The sequence below is a fragment of the Salmo salar genome, chromosome ssa16, assembly GCF_905237065.1.
Source record: "Salmo salar chromosome ssa16, Ssal_v3.1, whole genome shotgun sequence".
NCBI classification, from domain to species: domain Eukaryota; kingdom Metazoa; phylum Chordata; class Actinopteri; order Salmoniformes; family Salmonidae; genus Salmo; species Salmo salar.
In genome coordinates this window covers 92,736,461-92,756,589 of record NC_059457.1, presented here as the reverse complement: position 1 = coordinate 92,756,589, position 20,129 = coordinate 92,736,461, and the positions used below count along the sequence as shown (strand labels likewise).

The 20,129-nt window shown below is 45.8% G+C and overlaps 1 protein-coding gene across 1 annotated transcript in view; it reads left to right on the top strand.

Moving 5' to 3' along the window:
* The first annotated feature begins 660 nt into the window (after positions 1-660).
* The window catches only part of LOC106593108 (protocadherin-9), a 499,821-nt gene continuing 480,352 nt past the window's right edge, over positions 661-20,129 (top strand). The window contains 3 exon segments of the mRNA XM_045698422.1: positions 661-1,486; positions 2,200-3,631; positions 3,633-5,384. Of these exon segments, the coding sequence (XP_045554378.1) occupies positions 2,348-3,631; positions 3,633-5,384 (3,036 nt within the window). The 5' untranslated portion in view covers positions 661-1,486; positions 2,200-2,347.

The following is a 20,129-nucleotide window of genomic DNA, read 5'->3' as shown; positions in this document are numbered from 1 at the left end:
TTTATAAAGAGACGTCGGGTAACATTGGAATAGTTTAATGTAATAAAGCTATCAGGCAAGTATTGATTAACTCTGTAATAGCCTGGTATCCCTAATGGACAAATGACTTGACCTATTACACCAATGATATTGTGTTAATAATCATTAATACTTAACCTGGAATATAACTTCAGCTGATCACTGATATGTCATACGCTCACTTCTATAAAGCCCATTGCTCTATTTCATGGAATCTACGCTATTTTAACTGCTGTGGCCAGTATCCCAACGGTGGCCAGTGTAACTGACAAATCATATGCACAAGGTTGGTCTCCTCTGTTCCTTGTTTAATGATACTATAATAAACATCCATATAAAGCTCTCATTTCACGGATATCGAACGGAAAGTCTTGAGATAATAATAACAACAGTAAGTTGGTGCAGTGAATGAATCGTCTCAAGCCTGGGAGCATCTCCGCAGCCTGCAGCAATCTCACCAACACTTTCATCAGTCTGGTCGTGGTGCCTGGTAACCGATGTAACGGACGTTCCTCTCGACCAATCAGATCTATTTTCGGATCCCCCCCCATCAGCGAACCTGTAATAGAGAGGGGCGTCCAATGAGGAGGGTTCGGAGGTGGCGACGTGTTATACTTCACCCCCTATGGGTTTATTCAGAGTTAGTGCAAGATATTCCGTTCTAGGAGAGAGTGAAAGGGGGAACGCGCTACTCACCGTTCCACACCGTCATAGCACCGAATGGACTTGATACGGGCTATCACGGATTCAATTAGATGCGTTCCAAAGACTGTGAATATTTTGTATTTCTGATATTTGTTCTATTTAAAAAAAATTTGGAACACGAAAGGAGGCGCAATTTCAATGGAGAATCTCAGTGAAGTTGACACATGCTGGGACAAGCAAGCCGTGTGTGTTACGGTATCAGTGGGTTCTTTCAGCTAAACAGGTAGCAAGCCAAGCTGACTATTTTACCGTAGGCTACCACCGGCACACAAACAAAAAACAGAGCTACCGGTGATGCAGAATGACTTCATGGTCCGAGGAACCCGCCGCTCGCCACTGGTTTTGTATGTGAGAAGAGGAGAATCAGCCGCAGTCGACATTATATGACCGACTGAACGGGAGCGTCAACGCTTTTCATGTAAAAGTTCAATGGCAAAAAACGAACTGTGAAAACGTTTAGAAATATAATTCATTTTGTGTCTCTCCTCGCCAGCGCTGTCTTTTCCTCTTCCCTCACAGTCTGTTATATCAGGAGAACCAAAAAAGGCATTGCGCTTCACAGACTTGGACTTGAAGAAATCTAACGGCTGCGATCAATACCGATATCTTACCAACCGGAGTAAAAAACAGGATATTGCAACTCCGAATAGGATTTGTATCGAATAAGAGAGGAGGTTACTATGCACAGCCGCAATTTTGGGCATCAGAAGAAAACGCATTCCAATTATCTCACGCACTAAAGAGGATTTTATTTTGGATAACGGTAAGAATATTCACACCGCACTATTAATGGTATACATTTAAAAGAAAATAGATTTATTGTTGCTGCCTATTTACAACGGTTAAATAATGGTTAAATTTCATCCTTTGAAAAATTCAAACACAGGGTATTTTGATTCGATTCTACATCCTATTTAATCACGATAATTTAAGCGTAATGTAATGTCAGGCTGCCTGTAGCTCTCAGAAGTTACAACGGCGAAGTGCTTATAGAGGCGTTGAGGAATGGTCATGGGCATAATGTATTAACGTCTGGGGGAGAAGAGGGCTAAGTCACAGACTTGAATGGCTGCTTGAACGCTTGCTGCAGTATTATATTATCCTAAGGGATGTTTGGGATATAACGGAAAAAATAAGTGTCGAGGAGTCAACTAGAAGAGGAGATGGGTAAATGGTAGATTACAACAATTCAGATATATTGAAGTTAAGTTCATGTTTAAATTCATTAATCAAGGACACTGAGATGCCATGTGTTTGAGATTAGATGTTGTTTTTATTTTGTAGCACCATACCACCTTATGTAGTATTGTAGTATTATGATCAAATTTAGGATATTTATGGAGTGATGTAATGGTGGATATTTCAGATTGATTTTACACAATCTATCTAAGCACCAAACCTAAAAGTGTGACCAACCCCCCCCCGATCTGGGGTTTACTGAAATAATTCTAATGCAACTCATTTATCTATTCATAGGGTTGTCCGTGTGTGGAAACTGCCCTTCTTCAAATGCAAGATTTCACCAATCCCTTACTCTGACATTCAACATTGCATTGAAAGAAGAAGAAGCGTTTAAAGTCCGCAAGGCAGGGTGGAACACTGTAACCACGGGACCGTTGTTACCATGGATCTAACAGATTTTTACTTGTTGGCTGCTCTTGTTGCCTGTTTTTGGATGGACCCTTCTATAGCCCAAGAACTGATCTATCCTATTAGAGAGGAACTGCAGGAAAACGTTCTCATTGGAAACATACCAAAGGACCTGAACGTCTCCCATACGAACGCCGCTACCGGAGCTAGCGCTAATCTAGTCTACAGGCTGGTGTCTAAAGCCGGCGACAACCCTCTGCTCAGAGTCCAGAGCAGCACGGGAGAGATATTTACAACCTCCAATCGTATCGACAGGGAGAGGCTCTGTCCCGGCCCCTCGTTCGAGGAGAACGAATGCTCCTTCGAAATCGAGGTGGTGATTTTACCCAACGACTACTTTAGATTGATAAAGATTAAGATCGTAGTCAAGGACACCAACGATAACGCTCCCATGTTCCCGTCTCCCGTCATCAACATCTCCATCCCGGAGAATACGCTGATCAACAGTCGTTTCGCCATCCCTTCCGCCACCGACCCCGACACAGGCCCCAACAGTGTACACAAGTACCAGCTGGTGAACGGGCAAAGCGCCTTCGGGTTGGACATCGTGGAGACGCCCGAGGGGGAGAAGTGGCCGCAGCTCATCGTTCAGCAGAACCTGGACAGGGAACAGAAGGATACGTACGTCATGAAAATCAAGGTGGAGGACGGAGGCACGCCACAGAAATCCAGCACCGCCATCCTCCAAGTCACCGTCACAGACGTTAATGATAACAAGCCGGTGTTCAAGGAGAACCAGATAGAGGTCCACATACCGGAGAACTCGCCTATAGGGACGTCCGTAGTCCAGCTACAGGCTACGGACGCAGACGTCGGGGCGAATGCCGAAATCAAATACATGTTCGGGACACAGGTGTCCCCAGCTACCAAGAGACTATTTGCTTTAAATGGCACCACTGGCCTTATAACCGTACAGCGGCCCCTCGATAGAGAGGAGACCGCCATACACAAGTTATCTGTGTTAGCGAGCGACGGCAGCTCCAGCCCGGCCAGAGCTACCATAACTATAAACGTGACGGACGTGAACGACAATCCACCAAACATTGATCTGCGATATATCATCAGTCCAATAAACGGCACTGTGTTCCTCTCAGAGAAAGACCCAATCAACACCAAGATAGCTTTGATCACCGTGTCGGACAAGGACACGGATGTCAATGGCAAAGTCATCTGTTTCATCGAGAAGGACGTCCCCTTTCACCTCAAAGCGGTGTACGACAACCAGTATTTACTAGAGACATCGGCGCTGCTCGACTTCCGAGGGGACCAAAGAGTACAACTTCAAAATCATAGCCTCCGACTCCGGCAAGCCGAGCTTGAACCAGACAGCGTTGGTAAGGGTGAGGCTGGAGGATGAAAATGACAACTCGCCGATCTTCACCCAACCTGTCATCGAGCTGGCTGTCATGGAGAACAACAAACGCGATCTCTTCCTCACGACTCTCAGCGCCACCGACGAGGACAGCGGGAAAAACGCGGAGATCGTCTACCAGCTGGGCCCTAACGCCTCGTTCTTCGACCTGGACCGTAAAACCGGTGTCCTCACGGCCTCCCGGGTGTTCGATCGTGAGGACCAGGATCGGTTCCTCTTCACGGTAACGGCCCGAGACAACGGGACGCCTCCACTCCAGAGCCAGGCGGCAGTCATCGTGACAGTACTCGATGAAAACGACAACAGCCCCAAGTTCACCCACAACCACTTCCAGTTCTTTGTGTCAGAGAACCTGCCCAAGTACAGCACGGTGGGGGTGATAACCGTCACAGACTCAGACGCCGGGGAAAATGCCGCCGTCACGCTTTCGATACTCAGCGACAACGAGAACTTTATCCTAGACCCGTACTCTGGAGTAATAAAGTCCAACGTATCCTTTGACCGGGAGCAGCAGAGCTCTTACACCTTCGACGTCCGGGCGGTGGATAGCGGGCGGCCGCCATGTTCCTCGGCCGCCAAGGTGACCATCAATGTCATCGACGTAAACGACAACACCCCCATCGTCATCTACCCTCCTTCCAACACCTCCTTCAAACTGGTCCCCCTCTCGTCCATCCCTGGGTCGGTGGTGGCCGAGGTCTTTGCTGTGGACGGTGACACAGGGATGAACGCAGAGCTCAAGTACACCATCGTTAGTGGCAACAACAAAGGTCTGTTCCGGATCGACCCTGTGACAGGAAATATCACCCTGGAGGAGAAGCCTGCTATCTCCGACATCGGCCTCCATCGGCTGGTCGTGAACATTAGCGACCTGGGCTACCCTAAGTCCCTGCACACCCTGGTGCTGGTGTTCCTCTACGTGAACGACACGGTCGGCAACGCCACGTTTATCTACGACCTCATTCGCCGCACCATGGAGACGCCCCTGGATAGGAACATCGGGGAGAGCAGTGAGACCTACCAGAGCGGAGACTATCTAACCATCATGATCGCCATCGTAGCCGGGGCGATGGTGGTGATTGTGGTGATCTTCGTGACAGTCCTGGTGCGCTGCCGTCACACCTCGCGGTTCAAGGCGGCCCAGAGAAAGAAGCAGGGCGCCGAGTGGATGTCTCCCAACCAGGAGAACAAGCAGAACAAGAAGAAGAAGCGTAAGAAAAGGAAGTCGCCTAAAAGCTCCCTCCTGAACTTTGTCACCATCGAGGAGAACAAGCCGGATGACCCGGCTCATGAGCCCATCAACGGCAACATCAGCCTGCCTGCCGAGCTGGAGGAGCAAGGCATCGGTCGCTTTGACTGGAACGCTGCTCCTACCACCACCTTCAAGCCCTCCAGTCCAGACCTAGCGCGGCACTACAAGTCCGCTTCTCCGCAGTCCGCGTTCCACCTCAAAGCGGACACGCCGGTCTCCGTGAAGAAACACCACATGATTCAGGAGCTCCCTCTGGACAACACCTTCGTAGGAGGCTGTGATACTCTCTCCAAGAGATCCTCCACTAGTTCAGACCACTTCAGTGCCTCGGAGTGCAGTTCCCAGGGAGGATTCAAGACTAAGGGATCCGTACTCCCGTCCAGACAGGTAAAAGATAACTTTTACTGGTCTATAAGTACTGCGTATAACTGCCCGGTCCAACAGTGCTGAGATCCCTTCTATATTATACACTATAGCTGACTTGGTCTTTTAACGTACACATAAACACCAATGAGAAAGGAGGGAAGCACCCCCCTCCCACTATAAGTCCCACTGTACCTTTTAAAAACCAAAAAAAAATGAAAAACACATTTAATGAATTAATGTATGACATGTGGTTAGCTATGGACTGGAGAAGAAGAAAAAAAACACATGCATACTTTTAATTTTCCCTTTGCATCTCCTACCTACAGACTCTTGCTGTTATTATGTTCCCCTTTTTGTTTTTCAAAAGTTATTTAAAATGATATTTCAATCAAACATGAACCAAGTTGGCAACTGTCTAAAGCCTTGTCAGATTGTACAGACACATGACCTTTAAATGGGCCTCAGAGGTTGAATGAGATAAATGGTGTCCTGCCTTCCAAACAGCCCCCTATTCCTTTTATAGTGCACTACGTTTAGTGCACTACGTTTGACCGGTGTCCATAGGGGAATAGGGTCCATAAGGGAATAGGGTCCAAAGGGCTCTGGTCAAAAGTAGTGCACTATAAAAGGGAATAGGGGGGCCATTTGGGATGCAGACTAGATGGTGAAATTGATATGTTGCAAAGATGCCTTCAAAACATTTGTGAAAGAAACATTTTTTTCTCGCCTGTCTACTCAGCTCACCATTTTATCATTGATTATATTATGGAAACGTCTAACACCACAACACCAGTAGGAGGAACATCTAGTACCACAACACCAGTAGGAGGAACATCTAGTACCACAACACAACACCAGTAGGAGAAACATCTAGTACCACAACACCAGTAGGAGGAACATCTAGTACCACAACACCAGTAGGAGAAACATCTAGTACCACAACACCAGTAGGAGGAACATCTAGTACCACAACACCAGTAGGAGGAACATCTAGTACCACAACACCAGTAGGAGAAACATCTAGTACCACAACACCAGTAGGAGGAACATCTAGTACCACAACACCAGTATGAGGAACATCTAGTACCACAACACAACACCAGTAGGAGAAACATCTAGTACCACAACACCAGTAGGAGGAACATCTAGTACCACAACACCAGTAGGAGGAACATCTAGTACCACAACACCAGTAGGAGGAACATCTAGTACCACAACACCAGTAGGAGAAACATCTAGTACCACAACACCAGTAGGAGGAACATCTAGTACCACAACACCAGTAGGAGAAACATTTAGTACCACAACACAACACCAGTAGGAGGAACATCTAGTACCACAACACCAGTAGGAGAAACATCTAGTACCACAACACCAGTCGGAGAAACATCTAGTACCACAACACCAGTAGGAGGAACATCTAGTACCACAACACCAGTAGGAGGAACATCTAGTACCACAACACAACACCAGTAGGAGAAACATCTAGTACCACAACACCAGTAGGAGAAACATCTAGTACCACAACACCAGCAGGAGGAACATCTAGTACCACAACACCAGTAGGAGAAACATCTAGTACCACAACACCAGTAGGAGGAACATCTAGTACCACAACACCAGTAGGAGGAACATCTAGTACCACAACACAACACCAGTAGGAGGAACATCTAGTACCACAACACCAGTCGGAGAAACATCTAGTACCACAACACCAGTAGGAGGAACATCTAGTACCACAACACCAGTAGAAGGAACATCTAGTACCACAACACCAGTAGGAGAAACATCTAGTACCACAACACCAGTAGGAGGAACATCTAGTACCACAACACCAGTATGAGGAACATCTAGTACCACAACACCAGTAGGAGGAACATCTAGTACCACAACACCAGTAGGAGGAACATCTAGTACCACAACACCAGTAGGAGAAACATCTAGTACCACAACACCAGTAGGAGGAACATCTAGTACCACAACACCAGTAGGAGGAACATCTAGTACCACAACACCAGTAGGAGGAACATCTAGTACCACAACACCAGTAGGAGGAACATCTAGTACCACAACACAACACCAGTAGGAGAAACATCTAGTACCACAACACCAGTAGGAGAAACATCTAGTACCACAACACCAGTAGGAGGAACATCTAGTACCACAACACCAGTAGGAGAAACATCTAGTACCACAACACCAGTAGGAGGAACATCTAGTACCACAACACCAGTAGGAGGAACATCTAGTACCACAACACCAGTAGGAGAAACATCTAGTACCACAACACCAGTAGGAGGAACATCTAGTACCACAACACCAGTAGGAGAAACATCTAGTACCACAACACCAGTAGGAGGAACATCTAGTACCACAACACCAGTAGGAGAAACATCTAGTACCACAACACCAGTAGGAGAAACATCTAGTACCACAACACCAGTCGGAGAAACATCTAGTACCACAACACCAGTAGGAGGAACATCTAGTACCACAACACCAGTAGGAGGAACATCTAGTACCACAACACCAGTAGGAGAAACATCTAGTACCACAACACCAGTAGGAGGAACATCTAGTACCACAACACCAGTAGGAGGAACATCTAGTACCACAACACCAGTAGGAGGAACATCTAGTACCACAACACAAGTAGGAGGAACATCTAGTACCACAACACCAGTCGGAGAAACATCTAGTACCACAACACCAGTAGGAGGAACATCTAGTACCACAACACCAGTAGGAGGAACACACCAGTAGGAGGAACATCTAGTACCACAACACCAGTAGGAGGAACACACCAGTAGGAGGAACATCTAGTACCACAACACCAACAGAAGAAGTGAAACCACTCTGTATTATCTGAATCTTCTAGAGACAATGACTGAGTTGTAATGATTTTCATCACTATACCATTTATCTTGTGTGTCCCCCCCCTCCCCCCCCCCAAAAAACCAAACAATACTATGACTTCTCCCCCTTTTCCCCTCTTGATGTTCTATAGGATTTGTTTTTATACGTTATTAGTAGATCTGGATGTGTATATATTGATACGACAGCAACACACACAGTTACCCCGTGACCGTCATAGGGCTTCTAAAAAAAAACATTGAACTAATTTGTTGAGTATATCGGTATAGGAAACAACCCATTCATCTGAGCTGAAAACTGATCCTAATTCTTCACCCTCTCTCTACGGTGAAGCACTGTCATATCCTAGCAGAATAACTGTGTGTGTGTGTGTGTGTGTGTGTGTGTGTGTGTGTGTGTGTGTGTGTGTGTGTGTGTGTGTGTGTGTGTGTGTGTGTGGTGTGTGTGGTGAGTGGTGTGTGTGTGTGTGTGTGTGTGTGTGTGTGTGTGTGTGTGTGTGTGTGTGTGTGTGCGGAGGTACCCATTACGGAACCTGATACACATCCAATTGAAAAAAGGATTATTCAATAATGAGGACTCAGATTCCAACCTCGTCCATGATGTGTTTTTATCAAAGCCTTATTAATTTGTCCTGCTAATAAAACCCTCAATACAACATGCTCTTCCTAATGTCATAGAGCTGGAGAAGGGGGAAGAGCCCACGTGGAGAGAAGGAGAGAGATAGTCGTTGGATGATAGAGGGAAGGATAGAGAGAGGAACGAGGGGGGGTGATAGATGAATGGGGGAGGTATATCACCTAAAGAGGGCACTGTTGCTCTGCTTGCCATTCCCTGGCACTGAGCCAACCTGCACTACTACCCCTAATGCATTGGGAGGAGGAGAAGGAGAGAGATGGAGAGCAGTCTGTGTTTGTGGCTCTCTCCGATCCTCAGTAAAATACTCGTGCCTAATGCTTTCGGAGAGGGAGAGGGAGAGGGAGAGAGAGAGAGAGAGAGAGAGAGAGAGAGAGAGAGAGAGTGAGCAGACTGTTTGTGGCTTTCTCCTCTCCGATCCTCAGTGAAATACTCATGCCTAATGCTTTGGGAGAGGGAGAGGAGAGAGAGAGAGAGAGAGAGAGAGAGAGAGAGAGAGAGCAGACTGTGTTTGTGGCTTTCTCCTCTCCGTTCCTCAGTGAAATACTCATGCCTAATGCTTTGGGAGAGGGAGAGGGAGAGAGAGAGAGAGAGAGGGAGAGAGAGAGAGAGAGAGAGAGAGAGAGAGAGAGAGAGCAGACTGTGTGTGTGGCTTTCTCCTCTCCGTTCCTCAGTGAAATACTCATGCCTAATGCTTTGGGAGAGGGAGAGGGAGAGAGAGAGAGAGAGAGAGAGAGAGAGAGAGAGACAGACAGACAGAGAGAGACAGAGAGAGAGAGAGAGAGAGAGAGAGAGAGAGAGAGAGAGCAGACTGTGTGTGTGGCTTTCTCCTCTCCGTTCCTCAGTGAAATACTCATGCCTAATGCTTTGGGAGAGGGAGAGGGAGAGGGAGAGAGAGAGAGAGAGAGAGAGAGAGAGACAGACAGACAGAGAGAGACAGAGAGAGAGAGAGAGACAGAGAGAGAGAGAGAGGGAGAGAGAGAGCAGACTGTGTTTGTGGCTTTCTCCTCTCCGTTCCTCAGTGAAATACTCGTGCCTAATGCCGTTGCTGAATGCACAGGCAGATTGATAATGACAGTCGAAGACGAATCACTGATAAGAGCTATCCGGAAGAGAGAGACCGCGTGTACAGGGGCTGGATGGAGGGATGAGGGGGACGGAGGAGAGCAAGGAGGGATGAGGGGGACGGAGGAGAGCAAGGAGGGATGAGGGGGATGGAGGAGAGCAAGGAGGGATGAGGGGGATGGAGGAGAGCAAGGAGGGATGAGGGGGACGGAGGAGAGCAAGGAGGGATGAGGGGGGATGGAGGAGAGCAAGGAGGGATGAGGGGGACGGAGGAGAGCAAGGAGGGATGAGGGGGATGGAGAGATGAGGAGGACGGAGGAGAGCAAGGAGGGATGAGGGGGACAGAGGAGAGCAAGGAGGGATGAGGGGGACGGAGGAGAGCAAGGAGGGATGAGGGGGACGGAGGAGAGCAAGGAGGGATGAGGGGGATGGAGAGATGAGGAGGACGGAGGAGAGCAAGGAGGGATGAGGGGGACGGTGGAGAAGAAGGAGGGATGAGGGGGACGGAGGAGAGCAAGGAGGGATGAGGGGGATGGAGGGATGAGGAGGACGGAGGAGAGCAAGGAGGGATGAGGGGGGACGATGTGACTCCTGTTGACGCATCACATGTCTAGGTCGACGCCTCAGAGGTTGTAAAAGAAAGATGGCGGACAAAAGAAGCATTCAGGTCTGATCTGTTGGTGTTGTCAGTGTTCTACATCTCTGTAGTGGAGGAGAGACTAGTAGGACACACACACTCTCACACACACTCTCACACACACTCTCACACACACTCTCACACAGACAGACAGACAGACAGACAGACAGACAGACAGACAGACAGACTGCGCACACACACACACACACACACACACACACACACACACACACACAAACACACAGACACGCACAGACACACACACACACACACACACACAGACACACAGACACACACACACACACACACACACACACACACACACACACACACACACACACACACACACACAGACAGACAGACAGACAGACAGACAGACAGACAGACAGACAGACAGACAGACAGACAGACAGACAGACAGACAGACAGACAGACAGACAGACAGACAGACACACACACACACACACACACACACACACACACACACACACACACACACACACAAACACGCACAGACACGCACAGACACGCACAGACACACACACACACAAACACACAGACACACACACACACACACACACACACACACACACACACACACACACACACACACACACACACACACACACACACACCTGTGCGGTATGACAGTGCAGTGGGGTAATTTCTAACCACTTCCTACAGTCGTCCCACAATTCAATATCAGATTCATTGTGATCAATATGTTTTAATAAATGATGCAGAGAAGCGGTGACAGGTGTGTTGTGATCCATTGTGTCCTGACGTTGTACTGTGTGTATTCTGTGTGTATTCTGTGTGTTTTCTGTGTGTTTTCTGTGTGTATTCTGTGTGTATTCTGTGTGTATTCTGTGTGTTTGTAGCCACATTACCTAGAGTAGTTAGCCTTGTAGTAACCTATTTCACCAGATAATGGACGAACACGGTGGCTATGCAACATGCTGCTCAGGGCTGGGTGCTGCTCAGGGCTGGGTGCTGCTCAGGGCTGGGTGCTGCTCAGGGCTGGGTGCTGCTCAGGGCTGGGTGCTGCCTCAGGGCTGGGTGCTGCTCAGGGCTGGGTGCTGCTCAGGGCTGGGTGCTGCTCAGGGCTGGGTGCTGCTCAGGGCTCGGTGCTGCTCAGGGCTGGGTGCTGCTCAGGGCTGGGTGCTGCCTCAGGGCTGGGTGCTGCTCAGGGCTGGGTGCTCCTCAGGGCTGGGTGCTGCTCAGGGCTGGATGCTGCTCAGGGCTGGGTGCTGCTCAGGGCTGGGTGCTGCTCAGGGCTCGTCTCTCAGGGCTGGGTGCTGCTCAGGGCTGGGTGCTGCCTCAGGGCTGGGTGCTGCTCAGGGCTGGGTGCTGCTCAGGGCTGGGTGCTGCTCAGCCATATGGGACCTGTGCTTTAATTTGGGGTAATTTGGGGTTTACTTTCATCATCTTTGTATCATCCCCCTGGAGTATTAGTGAAAACAACAGGAAAACACTGTCCCTCGTTCCAGGAGGACGGGTGGTTTGTCTGAATAATATGTTTTTTCTCCTGAAGCGTGGTTCGCTACATCCCAGAAATGTAAAAGCAGCGTATCGTTGTTCCAGTGGAGGACTGAGAATGGCCTCCATGTTTCTCATACTAGGTGTTTCCTTTCAAGTCGTTGAAGGGAAGTGAACAAGTGCACGCTTTGGGAGGAAGAAGAATTAACTAGGACTTAATTATATAATCGTTGTCTTTCGTATTTGTATCAGGTTAATTCAGATTATTTTTAAGGGGAGACGATCGGTGTAGGGTGTTCGAGGTCCTTGGTTGATCTCTGTGGTGTATACATTCTGTGTGTCCTAAACACTACCCTATTCCCTACATGGTGTAGTACCACATGGGCCCTGGTCTAAAGTAGTGCACTACGTAGGGAATAGGGTTCTATAGGGCTCTGGTCTAAAGTAGTGCACTATATAGGGAATAGGATTCCATAGGGCCCTGGTCTAAAGTAGTGCACTATATAGGGAATAGGGTTCTATAGGGCCCTGGTTTAAAGTAGTGTACTATATATAGGGAATAGGGTTCTATAGGGCCCTGGTGTAAAGTAGTGCACTATATAGGGAATAGGATTCCATAGGGCTCTGGTCTAAAGTAGTGCACTATATAGGGAACAGGATTCCATAGGGCTCTGGTCTAAAGTAGTGCACTATATAGGGAATAGGGTTCTATAGGGCCCTGGTGTAAAGTAGTGCACTATATAGGGAATAGTGTTCCATTTGGGACACTCCTGTTCCGGAGGGTTTTAAAAGGTGTTTGTGATAGCAAGGTTTTAAATGAGTCTATAAAGTAGTGTAGGAGAACATTTCATTTATTTATTCAGCTTCACATCTGGTTCTCACACACAGACTCCGCAGGGTTCTCATCTGCTGTGGTTTCACACCTTTAATAAACTCTACAGCCGTTGGCTTGTATTCACGCGTTGGATCGCACTGCCTTTCCCATCATAAGGGGGCCGATACCAGAACCCCTTAGTCTGAGACGCTGTGTGAATTCAGGCCTCTGATCCTAAATCAGCATCCCTACTCTGAGACGCTGTGTGAATTCAGGCCTCTGATCCTAAATCAGCATCCCTACTCTGAGACGCTGTGTGAATTCAGGCCTCTGATCCTAAATCAGCATCCCTACTCTGAGACGCTGTGTGAATTCAGGCCTCTGATCCTAAATCAGCATCCCTACTCTGAGGCGCTGTGTGAATCCAGGCCTTTGATCCTAAATCAGCATCCCTACTCTGAGGCGCTGTGTGAATCCAGGCCTTTGATCCTAAATCAGCATCCCTACTCTGAGACGCTGTGTGAATCCAGGCCTTTGATCCTAAATCAGCATCCCTACTCTGAGACGCTGTGTGAATCCAGGCCTCTGATCCTAAATCAGCATCCCTACTCTGAGACGCTGTGTGAATTCAGGCCTCTGATCCTAAATCAGCATCCCTACTCTGAGACGCTGTGTGAATTCAGGCCTCTGATCCTAAATCAGCATCCCTACTCTGAGACGCTGTGTGAATTCAGGCCTCTGATCCTAAATCAGCATCCCTACTCTGAGACGCTGTGTGAATTCAGGCCTTTGATGAAGGAACCCAGCAGTTCTCATATCACTGTCTGTTAGTCAAGACAGCTGACTAGCAATAACCCAAGGTCATGGGTTCAAATCCCAACACGGATGACATATACATGCTAAACGTGTAGCTATGTATATATTCACTGTAATGTAAGTCAATCTTAAACCCACAGAATATTAATAGTGAACGACATTAAAACCACAGAATATGGTCTAAAGTAGTGCACTACGGAGGGTGGTAGGGTGCTATTTGGGATGCTTCCTACATTAAAAAGAGATGATTAGAGGAGGTACAGTAAGGAGTGTTCCCTCCCTCCCTCCCTCCCCCCCTCCCTGCCTCCTTCCCTCCCTCCCTTCCCTCCCTCCCTCCCTCCCTCCCTCCTAAGGATCGGGAGCGAACCGACTGGGGCCAAGTTTGAAAAGATTAATGGGCTATGACAATGTTTCACCTGAGGGAAAAGTTTTTTGCAATATCTTCTGAGTTGTGCTGATGTGGAGAGGAGTGATAGAGAGTAGAGAGAGCAGAGAGGAGCGAGAGAGTGAAGAGAGAGAAGAACGAAAGAGAGAGAGAAGAGAAAAAGCAAGAGAGAAGAACGGAGCATAAAAGAGAAGAGAGAGAGAGAAGAGAGAGAGAAGAGAAGAGAGAGCAGAGAGAGAAGAGAGAGCAGAGAGAGAGCTGAGAGAGCAGAGAGAGAAGAGAGAGAAGAGAGCAGAGAGAGAAGAGAGAAGAGAGAGCAGAGAGAGAAGAGAGAGAAGAGAACAGAGAGAGCTGAGAGAGCAGAGAGAGAAGAGAGAGAAGAGAACAGAGAGAGCTGAGAGAGCAGAGAGAGAAGAGAGCAGAGAGAAGAGAGAGCAGAGAGAGAAAGCAGAGAGAGAAGAGAGAGCAGAGAGAGCAGAGAGAAGAGAAAGCAGAGAGAGTAGAGAGAGAAGAGAAGGGAGAGCTGCAGAGAGCAGAGAGAGAAGAGAGAGCTGCAGAGAGCGGAGAGAGCAGAGAGAGAAGAGATAACAGAAAGAGCAGAGAGGAGAGAGCAGAGAGAGAATAGAGAGCTGAGAGAGCAGACAGAGAGAGCTGAGAGAAAAGAGAGAGAAGAGAAGATAGTGCTGCAGAGAGCTGAGAGAGAGAGAGGAGAGGATTGATGAGAGGAGCAAAGAAGGCAAGGCCGAACCCTAAAGTATACCCCAAGTAGCCTGATTGTCTGTCCCTCAGTCTGGTAGCCTGTTATATCTGTACATTCTTCATCCACATTACCTCTGACTGAATGCCTGACTGGGTGACTGCCTGGCTGGGTGACTGGCTGACTGCCTGACTGCCTGACTGGGTGACTGCCTGACTGCCTGGCTGGGTGACTGCCTGACTGCCTGACTGCCTGGCTGGGTGACTGCCTGACTGCCTGACTGCCTGACTGGGTGACTGGGTGACTGGCTGACTGCCTGACTGCCTGACTGGGTGACTGGGTGACTGCCTGGCTGGGTGACTGCCTGACTGCCTGGCTGGGTGACTGCCTGACTGCCTGACTGCCTGACTGGCTGACTGCCTGACTGCCTGACTGGGTGACTGGGTGACTGCCTGACTGCCTGGCTGGGTGACTGCCTGACTGCCTGGCTGGGTGACTGCCTGACTGCCTGACTGGGTGACTGGGTGACTGCCTGACTGCCTGGCTGGGTGACTGCCTGACTGCATGACTGGCTGCCTGACTGCCTGACTGCCTGACTGACTGCATGACTGCCTTACTGCCTTACTGCCTGACTGGCTGACTGCCTGGCTGGGTGACTGCCTGACTGCCTGACTGGCTGACTGCCTGGCTGGGTGACTGCCTGACTGGCTGACTGCCTGGCTGGCTGACTGGCAGACATCATGTTTCCTGTATGTACAGTAAAGGCTGGCTTTTTAAAGGACGTTTTAGGACATAAAAACTATAACATATTTTTCTGATTGAGTTTATCTGCTGTATGAGTGAATGATGTACTGAAGTGATAGCTGCTGAAAGACGAGATCAACTCAGTTTAACAACAACACGTTTCACTTCTGTCTCGAAGCATATCCTGCTCACTGCAACCTGCTGTATCATCTCTGCTGTAACGTAGGACTATTGTCCTGTATCACTGGAGCAGAGGGAGATTGTTAGGGGCTTGTACCTGCTGACAAAATCATCTGCTTTATAGCTTCAGGTTTGGGACCTTTTTGGTCCGGTTTCCTGGACACAGATTGCGACTAGTCGTGGACTAATAAAGCGTTAGTCAGTGGAGAATCTCTGTGTCCGGGAAACGGCCCCATCAATGTCTAGGTGGGTGAACAGGAAGTGAGGTGCATCGTGGGATTGTTGGGATGTGAATACTGTCTAACTATCAGAGACTATTATGACCTTAAGGAGGAACCAGGATGTGAAACAACAACATGAATACGCTCCTTCTCCCTCTTAGTCCCTTAGTCTCTTAGTCCCTTAGTCCCTTAGTCTCTTAGTCCCTTAGTCTCTTAGTCTCTTAGTCCCTTAGTCCCTTAGTCTCTTAGTCCCTTAGTCCCTTAGTCTCTTAGTCCCTTAGTCTCTTAGTCCCTTAGTCCCTTAGTCCCTTAGTCCCTTAGTCTCTTAGTCCCTTAGTCTCTTAGTCCCTTAGTCTCTTAGTCCCTTAGTCCCTTAGTCTCTTAGTCCGTTAGTCTCTTAGTCCTCTTAGTCCCTGGATCAACAGTCAAGCTCATTGTCACCTTGTCTTTCATTCTTTCAGATCCATCCGTGTTAAAGTGTTAAAGTTATTGGTGGCTGCTGTCCACTGTCTACTACAATACAGAATAACACAGTTATAACTCTGTTAAATTAATCCCCTGTCCACTGTCTACATTACAGAATAACACAGTTATAACTCTGTTAAATTAAGCTGCTGTCCACTGTCTACATTACAGAATATCACAGTTATAACTCTGTTAAATTAAGCCGCTGTCCACTGTCTACATTACAGAATAACACAGTTATAACTCTGTTAAATTAAGCTGCTGTCCACTGTCTACATTACAGAATAACACAGTTATAACTCTGTTAAATTAAGCTGCAGTTATAACTCTGTTAAATTAAGCTGCTGTCCACTGTCTACATTACAGAATATCACAGTTATAACTCTGTTAAATTAAGCCGCTGTCCACCGTCTACATTACAGAATAACACAGTTATAACTCTGTTAAATTAAGCTGCTCCTGTCTACTTCCAGTTATAACTCTGTTAAATTAATCCCCTGTCCACTGTCTACATTACAGAATATCACAGTTATAACTCTGTTAAATTAAGCTGCTGTCCACCGTCTACATTACAGAATAACACAGTTATAACTCTGTTAAATTAATCCCCTGTCCACTGTCTACATTACAGAATAACACAGTTATAACTCTGTTAAATTAATCCCCTGTCCACTGTCTACATTACAGAATATCACAGTTAATACTCTGTTAAATTAAGCTGCTGTCCACTGTCTACATTACAGAATATCACAGTTATAACTCTGTTAAATTAATCCCCTGTCCACTGTCTACATTACAGAATATCACAGTTATAACTCTGTTAAATTAAGCTGCTGTCCACCGTCTACATTACAGAATATCACAGTTATAACTCTGTTAAATTAATCCCCTGTCCACTGTCTACATTACAGAATATCACAGTTATAACTCTGTTAAATTAATCCCCTGTCCACTGTCTACATTACAGAATAACACAGTTATAACTCTGTTAAATTAATCCCCTGTCCACTGTCTACATTACAGAATAACACAGTTATAACTCTGTTAAATTAAGCTGCTGTCCACTGTCTACATTACAGAATATCACAGTTATAACTCTGTTAAATTAAGCCGCTGTCCACTGTCTACATTACAGAATAACACAGTTATAACTCTGTTAAATTAAGCTGCTGTCCACTGTCTACATTACAGAATATCACAGTTATAACTCTGTTAAATTAAGCTGCTGTCCACCGTCTACATTACAGAATATCACAGTTATAACTCTGTTAAATTAAGCTGCTGTCCACTGTCTACATTACAGAATATCACAGTTATAACTCTGTTAAATTAAGCTGCTGTCCACCGTCTACATTACAGAATATCACAGTTATAACTCTGTTAAATTAAGCTGCTGTCCACTGTCTACATTACAGAATATCACAGTTATAACTCTGTTAAATTAATCCCCTGTCCACTGTCTACATTACAGAATATCACAGTTATAACTCTGTTAAATTAAGCTGCTGTCCACTGTCTACATTACAGAATAACACAGTTATAACTCTGTTAAATTAATCCCCTGTCCACTGTCTACATTACAGAATATCACAGTTATAACTCTGTTAAATTAATCCCCTGTCCACTGTCTACATTACAGAATATCACAGTTAATACTCTGTTAAATTAAGCTGCTGTCCACTGTCTACATTACAGAATATCACAGTTATAACTCTGTTAAATTAATCCCCTGTCCACTGTCTACATTACAGAATATCACAGTTATAACTCTGTTAAATTAAGCTGCTGTCCACCGTCTACATTACAGAATATCACAGTTATAACTCTGTTAAATTAATCCCCTGTCCACTGTCTACATTACAGAATATCACAGTTATAACTCTGTTAAATTAATCCCCTGTCCACTGTCTACATTACAGAATAACACAGTTATAACTCTGTTAAATTAATCCCCTGTCCACTGTCTACATTACAGAAAATCACAGTTATAACTCTGTTAAATTAATCCCCTGTCCACTGTCTACATTACAGAATATCACAGTTATAACTCTGTTAAATTAATCCCCTGTCCACTGTCTACATTACAGAATAACACAGTTATAACTCTGTTAAATTAAGCTGCAGTTATAACTCTGTTAAATTAAGCTGCTGTCCACTGTCTACATTACAGAATATCACAGTTATAACTCTGTTAAATTAAGCCGCTGTCCACTGTCTACATTACAGAATAACACAGTTATAACTCTGTTAAATTAAGCTGCTGTCCACTGTCTACATTACAGAATATCACAGTTATAACTCTGTTAAATTAAGCTGCTGTCCACCGTCTACATTACAGAATATCACAGTTATAACTCTGTTAAATTAAGCTGCTGTCCACTGTCTACATTACAGAATATCACAGTTATAACTCTGTTAAATTAAGCTGCTGTCCACCGTCTACATTACAGAATAACACAGTTATAACTCTGTTAAATTAAGCTGCTGTCCACTGTCTACATTACAGAATATCACAGTTATAACTCTGTTAAATTAATCCCCTGTCCACTGTCTACATTACAGAATATCACAGTTATAACTCTGTTAAATTAAGCTGCTGTCCACCGTCTACATTACAGAATATCACAGTTATAACTCTGTTAAATTAATCCCCTGTCCACTGTCTACATTACAGAATATCACAGTTATAACTCTGTTAAATTAATCCCCTGTCCACTGTCTACATTACAGAATAACACAGTTATAACTCTGTTAAATTAATCCCCTGTCCACTGTCTACATTACAGAATATCACAGTTATAACTCTGTTAAATTAAGCTGCTGTCCACTGTCTACATTACAGAATAACACAGTTATAACTCTGTTAAATTAATCCCCTGTCCACTGTCTACATTACAGAATAACACAGTTATAACTCTGTTAAATTAATCCCCTGTCCACTGTCTACATTACAGAATATCACAGTTAATACTCTGTTAAATTAAGCTGCTGTCCACTGTCTACATTACAGAATATCACAGTTATAACTCTGTTAAATTAATCCCCTGTCCACTGTCTACATTACAGAATATCACAGTTATAACTCTGTTAAATTAAGCTGCTGTCCACCGTCTACATTACAGAATATCACAGTTATAACTCTGTTAAATTAATCCCCTGTCCACTGTCTACATTACAGAATATCACAGTTATAACTCTGTTAAATTAATCCCCTGTCCACTGTCTACATTACAGAATAACACAGTTATAACTCTGTTAAATTAATCCCTTGTCCACTGTCTACATTACAGAAAATCACAGTTATAACTCTGTTAAATTAATCCCCTGTCCACTGTCTACATTACAGAATATCACAGTTATAACTCTGTTAAATTAATCCCCTGTCCACTGTCTACATTACAGAATAACACAGTTATAACTCTGTTAAATTAAGCTGCTGTCCACTGTCTACATTACAGAATATCACAGTTATAACTCTGTTAAATTAATCCCCTGTCCACCGTCTACATTACAGAATATCACAGTTATAACTCTGTTAAATTAAGCTGCTGTCCAACGTCTACATTACAGAATATCACAGTTATAACTCTGTTAAATTAATCCCCGGTCCACTGTCTACATTACAGAATATCACAGTTATAACTCTGTTAAATTAATCCCCTGTCCACTGTCTACATTACTAGAATATCACAGTTATAACTCTGTTAAATTAAGCTGCTGTCCACTGTCTACATTACAGAATATCACAGTTATAAC